This window comes from Bison bison, unplaced genomic scaffold (assembly GCF_000754665.1).
Source record: "Bison bison bison isolate TAMUID 2011002044 unplaced genomic scaffold, Bison_UMD1.0 scf7180017864338, whole genome shotgun sequence".
Classification (NCBI taxonomy): domain Eukaryota; kingdom Metazoa; phylum Chordata; class Mammalia; order Artiodactyla; family Bovidae; genus Bison; species Bison bison.
Window position 1 is genome coordinate 4,954,167 of NW_011494910.1, and position 6,666 is coordinate 4,960,832.

The following is a 6,666-nucleotide window of genomic DNA, read 5'->3' on the forward strand; positions in this document are numbered from 1 at the left end:
AAAAAACTACTCTAAGAAGTTTCCCTTTGCTTTTCGACCAGTGTAACCCCAAAGTTGATTAATTTGGTGCCAAAGATACTCAAGGAAACTTAAAAATTGAGGGACTAATTGTTGTTTGGTCTGTATTTTTGTCTTTTCACAATTATAGACTTTATTCCAATTAGTCCTGTGAAATATTGAAGAAGAGACTTTATAAATCTGTTTTTAATCCTATCTTCCTATTGAGAATTCACACTAGTGAATGAAGATTTGATACCTCTGAGGGATGGCAGAGAATACACTTTGGCATCTCACCCTGTTCCATAAAGAAACTGGCAGACTGTATCATTTGCCCAGTTTTTCTTGATTCTTCCAAGAGGAATGATGTTTATGGGTAGATAAGCCAACAAGTGCTCCCCACAACAGTGAGAAAGTCATGGGGTTATGATTGTAAAGACCCACAGACCCCTGGAGAGCTCTCACGACACACTATTATCATTCTCCTTAAGACTTGAGCTTTATTGAATTGCACCCCTCAAGTCCTATCCAGTACTTGGTCTCCTCAATTCTGCTTCTTCCCTTTAGTAACTCACAGCAGTGGACTTCCCTAGCCTGAGTTCCTTGAGTCAGGCACCAACTTACCACTGACTTAGAGCTTTCACTTCAGCCTGATTCAGGGTCTGAGAACACTGAGTCTTAGTGCTGTGTTTCTGAGATTCTTTACCATGTCCCCCAAGTTGCAGAGAATTTTTCCAGCACTGTGTCTCCTTGGGGTCCTATCTCTATTGCATTGCCCACCTGTCCTGTGCGGTAAGTACAGAGGTGATAAGGAAGAGGGGAAAGTTTAAACTAAGGTAGGGAGAAGAATTTCTTATTAAGAATTCATTAAATATAACCAATCATAGGTTATATTAATTTCAATATTAAATAATTAATAATTAAATAATTTTAGTCCTTTTGATACAGGGCATAATTACTTAGAAAGCAAAATATTGCAAGCCCTTGGGAGCTGATATAGCCACAAGAGAAACCTTTTAATTTTTATATTAAGTACTTATATTTAAGTGGCTAAACCTAAATTCTTAGCTATTACTTGTGGATGCAGAACTTGAATTCTGATATTTTCTGTTCTCTGACTAAAATGTACTTCACAGAATGTAATAATTAAATAAAATTTTTCTAAAAAGAAAAAAAAAGAATTAATTCTTAAATAAGGTTCATTATTTTTCTGTTTCATCAAGGTTGTGTAGAAAATTTTTGCCATCCAGGAAGTAAACTTTTATATCATTGAAAATAATGAGTGATATTGTTAGAGTAAAATTAGGAAGCACTGTATAAACTAAAAACATTATATAAATGAAAGATCTTGCATTGCAAACTAGGGTATAATTGTTCCTAACTAATGAGCACTGAAAGGAATTGCAAGGATTTGCAGGCCCCACTAGGGTGCAGTTCAGTTCAGTTCAGTAGCTCAGTCATGTCCGACTCTTTTTGCAATCCCATAGCCTGCAGCATGCCAGGCCTCCCTGTCCATCACCAACTCCCGGAGTTTACTCAAACTCATGTCCATTGAGTCAGTAATTCCCCCAACCATCTCATCCTCTGTTGTTCCCTTCTCCTCACTCTCCAGAGAGTAAAGAAGAGCTGAAGTTCCTCTTGATGAAAGTGAAAGAGGAGAGTGAAAAATTTGGCTTAAAACTCAACATTAAAAAACAAAGATCATTGCATTCAGTCCCATAACTTCATGGGAAATAGATGGGGGAACAATGGAAGCAGTGACAGACTTTATTTTTCTGGGCTCCAAAGTTACTGCAGATAGGTGACTGCAGCCATGAAATTAAAAGACGCTTACTCCTTGAAAGAAAAGTTATGACCAACCTAGACAGCATATTAAAAAGCATAGACATTACTTTGCCTAAAAAGTCCATCTAGTCAAAGCTATGGTTTTTCCAGTAGTCATGTATGGATGTGAGAGTTGGACTATAAAGAGCTGAGCGCGGAAAAATTGATTGTTTTGAACTGTGGTGTTGGAGAAGACTCTTGAGAGTCCCTTCCAACCAATCCATCCTAAAGGAAAACAGTCCTGAATATTCATTGGCAGGACTGATGCTGAAGTTGAAGCTCCAATACTTTGGCCACCTGATGCTTAGAACTGACTCACTGGAAAATACCCTTATGCTGGGAAAGATTGAAGTCAGGAGGAGAAGTGGATGACAGAGCATGAGATGGTTGCATGGCATCACTCACTAGATGGGCATGAGTTAGAGCAAGCTCCGAGAGTTGGTGATGGACAGGGAGGCCTGATGTGCTGCAGTCCGTGGGGTCGCAAAGAGTCAGACACGATTGAGTGACTGAAATGAACTGAAATGAACACTTGTCTTTGTATCAGTTCCCTTCCCAGATTAGTCTGTCTGTGCTCAGTGGTGTCTGACTCTCTGCAACCACATGGACTGTAGCCTGCCAGGCTCCTCTGTCCAAGGGATTCTGCTGGCAAGAATACTGGAGTGGGTTGCCATTTCCCAGATTAGTACTTGTTTGAATCTGCCCTTTGGAACTCAGGGAAGGTCATGGTGGTTGGAGGTGTGTTCCTTATAAGAAACCAGGGACAAAAAAGCTTCCCTGCCCAGAAGCCCCACAAGATCCTGATCAATTTCATGCAGAAGAAAAAATGCTTACAACTGTGCAATTGTATGGTCAGATGTGAACCCACAGTTCAAAAAAGGGAAATGTTAAATAAAGATGGCACAAATTCTAATTAGGTCCCATTTGTTTATTTTTGCTTTTATTTCCAATATTCTCGGAGGTGGGTCATTGAGGATCCTGCTGTGATGTATGTCGGAGAGTGTTTTGCTTACGTTCTTCTCTAGGAGTTTTATAGTTTCTGGTCTTACATTTAGATCTTTAATCCATTTTGAGTTTATTTTTGTGTATGGTGTTAGAAAGTGTTCTAGTTTCATTCTTTTACAAGTGGTTGACCAGTTTTCCCAGCACCATTTGTTAAAGAGATTGTCTTTAATCCATTGTATATTCTTGCCTCCTTTGTCAAAGATAAGGTGTCCATAGGTGCGTGGATTTATCTCTGGGCTTTCTATTTTGTTCCATTGATCTATATTTCTGTCTTTGTGCCAGTACCATACTGTCTTGATGACTGTGGCTTTGTAGTAGAGCCTGAAGTCAGGTAGGTTGATTCCTCCAGTTCCATTCTTCTTTCTCAAGATTGCTTTGGCTATTCGAGGTTTTTTGTATTTCCATACAAATTGTGAAATTGTTCTAGCTCTGTGAAGAATACCGTTGGTAGCTTGATAGGGATTGCACTGAATCTATAAATTGCTTTGAGAAGGAAATTGCAACCCACTCCAGTGTTCTTGCCTGGAGAATCCCATGGATGGAGAAGCCTGGTAGGCTGCAGTCCATGGAGTCGCACAGAGTTGGACACGACTGAAGTGACTTGGCAGCAGCAGCAGTATACTCATTTTCACTCTATTGATCATTCCAATCCATGAACATGGTATATTTCTCCATCTATTAGTGTCCTCTTTGATTTCTTTGACCAGTGTTTTATAGTTTTCTATATATAGGTTTTTAGTTTCTTTAGGTAGATATATTCCTAAGTATTTTATTATTTTCGTTGCAATGGTGAATGGAATTGTTTCTTTAATTTCTCTTTGTATTTTCTCATTATTAGTGTATAGGAATGCAAGGGATTTCTGTGTGTTGATTTTATATCCTGCAACTTTACTATATTCATTGATTAGTTCTAGTAATTTTCTGGTGGAGTCTTTAGGGTTTTCTATGTAGAGGATCATGTCATCTGCAAACAGTGAGAGTTTTACTTCTTCTTTTCCAATTTGGATTCCTTTTACTTCTTTTTCTGCTCTGATTGCTGTGGCCAAAACTTGCAAAACTATGTTGAATAGTAGTGGTGAGAGTGGGCACCCTTGTCTTGTTCCTGACTTTAGGGGAAATGCTTTCAATTTTTCACAGTTGAGGATAATGTTTGCTGTGGATTTGTCATATATAGCTTTTATTATGTTGAGGTGTGTTCCTTCTATTCCTGCTTTCTGGAGAGTTTTTATCATAAATGGATGTTGAATTTTGTCAAAGGCTTCCTCTGCATCTATTGAGATAATCATATGGCTTTTATTTTTCAATTTGTTAATGTGGTGTATCACATTGATTGATTTGCGGATATTGAAGAATCCTTGCATCCCTGGGATAAACCCACTTGGTCATGGTGTATGATCTTTTTAATGTGTTGTTGGATTCTGATTGCTAGAATTTTGTTAAGGATTTTTGCATCTATGTTCATCAGTGATATGGGCCTGTAGTTTTCTTTTTTTGTGGCATCTTTGTTAGGTTTTGGTATTAGAGTGTTGGTGGCCTCCTAGAATGAGTTTGGAAGTTTACTTTCCTCTGCAATTTCCTGGAAGAGTTTGAGAAGGATAGGTGTTAGCTCTTCTCTAAATTTTTGGTGGAATTCAGCTGTGAAGCCATCTGGACCTGGGCTTTTGTTTGCTGGAAGATTTCTGATTACAGTTTCAATTTCCGTGCTTGTGATGGGTCTGTTAAGATTTTCTATTTCTTCCTGGTCCAGTTTTGGAAAGTTGTACTTTTCTAAGAATTTGTCCATTTCTTCCACGTTGTCCATTTTATTGGCATATAATTTCTGATAATAGTCTCTTATGATCCTTTGTATTTCTGTGTTTTGTGTTGTGATCTCTCCATTTTCATTTCTAATTTTATTGATTTGGTTTTTCTCCCTTTGTTTCTTGATGAGTCTGGCTAATGGTTTGTCAATTTTATTTATCCTTTAAAAGAACCAGGTTTTGGCTTTGTTTCCTCTGCCTTTTCTAAACCCAACTTGAAATCTAGAAGTTCTCAGTTCACAAATGCTGAAGCCTAGCTTGGAGGGTTTTGAGTAAAACCTTACTAGCATGGGAAATGAGTTCAATTGTCTGGTGGTTTGAACATTCTTTAGTACTGCCCTTCTTAGGAAGTGGGATGATATTGACCTTTTCTAGTCCTGTGGCCACTGCTAGGTTTTCCAAATTTGCTGACATATTGAGTACAGCACTTTAATAGCATCATCTTTTAGGATTTTAAATATCTGCTGGAATTCCATCACCTCTGCTAGCTTTATTGGCAGCAACGCTTCCTAAGACCCACTAGACTTCACATTCCAGGATATCTGGTTCTAGGTGAGTGATCACAGTATTTTGGTTATCTGAGTCTTGAAGATCTTTTTGTATAGTTCTGTGTATTCTTGCCACCTCTTCCTAATATCTTCTGCTTCTATTAGATGTCAGTGGGAAGCTGACATCTTAAATAGTTTAAAGACATTGTTATGTATCCTTGAGGCAGACCAAGACTGCCTCAAGGCTCTATTGTTTCTTGGGTGCCCCTCCCTTGTCTTTTCATCCCTTCCTTTCCCAAATTAATATTTGCTAGAATCTGCCCTTTGGAATTAGGGGAATGTCATGGAGGTTGAAGGTGTGTTCCTTACAAGAAACCAGGGACAGAAGGGCTTCTGTGCCCAGGAGCCCCACAGGATCCTGATCAATTTCATGCAGAAGAAAAAAAATGCTTATAACTGTGCATTCATATGGTCAGATCCGAATCCACACTTTAAAAAAAGAAAATGTTGAATAAAGCTGGCACAAATTCTATAGCTCCTGACTTCTCACTAAAGCCCACTGCTGACTTCTTAAAGATAGGGAGGGGTACAAAGCTCAGCACCCAGTAGCTTTCAGTCTCTATCTGCTAAACGAATGAAAGGAAAGAAAATCAGATCTTGAGATGAGTGTCATTTTTTCCCTCCTTACATTTTTGCAGTTTAAGTGTTGGAACATTACTAAAGAAGAACAATCTAGAGGCAGATGAAATTACTAAATTTGACTTTGATTTCTCCTCTTGGAAATCTACTTAGTTCTTCTGAAGTGTGTGTGAACTGAGAAAAGTTTCCAATACTAGAAATTTCTACTTTGGCACTTTTTAACCTAGAAGTTCCCATCCACTGCTCAGTTGTGAGTATGTTGATCTCAGGACCCCCTGGTTGAAACATTTGGGCACCCTCCCAGGACACCTGGTACTAGTGAAATGACCCTGTTATTGTGCTGCTTATGGATCAATCACTTGGTCAGAGAACAAGCTTGGCTTTTGTCCCAATATCAAGGATGCTTCTAATATCATAGCATAATAGGGTTTTGGATATCCTCAAGGACAGATTTCCTCCTTGGATAATGGAAATTAGAACAATGAACTTCACAGGGGGATAAATATTAGTAACTGTTGTGACTTCCATCAAGAAAGAGGAACTATACCATTGTTCATTCTCTACCATGCATGCCTTTTTCATAATTTGCTTTTACAATGTAAGTTTAGAATTTAAGAAATGTGTAACAGTGGTGATTTGTCTGATCTGATGTTTTTATGTGTTGTATTTTTTTTTACCTAGCTTTGTTTGTACAATTTGAACAAAGGAAATGAACTTGCAGTGAAAATCCTTTCCTGCAGCAAGTTGGAAAAATGAAAACAAAACACACACACACACCAACAAAAAGCACCTGAGGTTAAAAACATGTATATACTGAATGTTTTTTAAGTGGATAAGTTTGTTAAAAAAATACTGCTTATTAGTCCAACTTTCTCTTTATCCCCCCATTATTTGTTCCCATTCTTTGACTTTGC

At 38.2% G+C, this 6,666-nt stretch overlaps 1 protein-coding gene across 1 annotated transcript in view; it reads left to right on the forward strand.

Annotated features, from left to right (window-relative positions):
- Nucleotides 1-578: 578 nt before the first annotated feature.
- LOC104998840 (C4b-binding protein alpha chain-like) overlaps nt 579-6,666 on the forward strand; it is a 10,861-nt gene continuing 4,773 nt past the window's right edge. Inside the window, exon 1 of the mRNA XM_010854232.1 lies at nt 579-789. Coding sequence (XP_010852534.1) covers nt 705-789 — 85 coding nt within the window. The 5' untranslated portion in view covers nt 579-704. The remainder of the gene's footprint in view (nt 790-6,666) is intronic.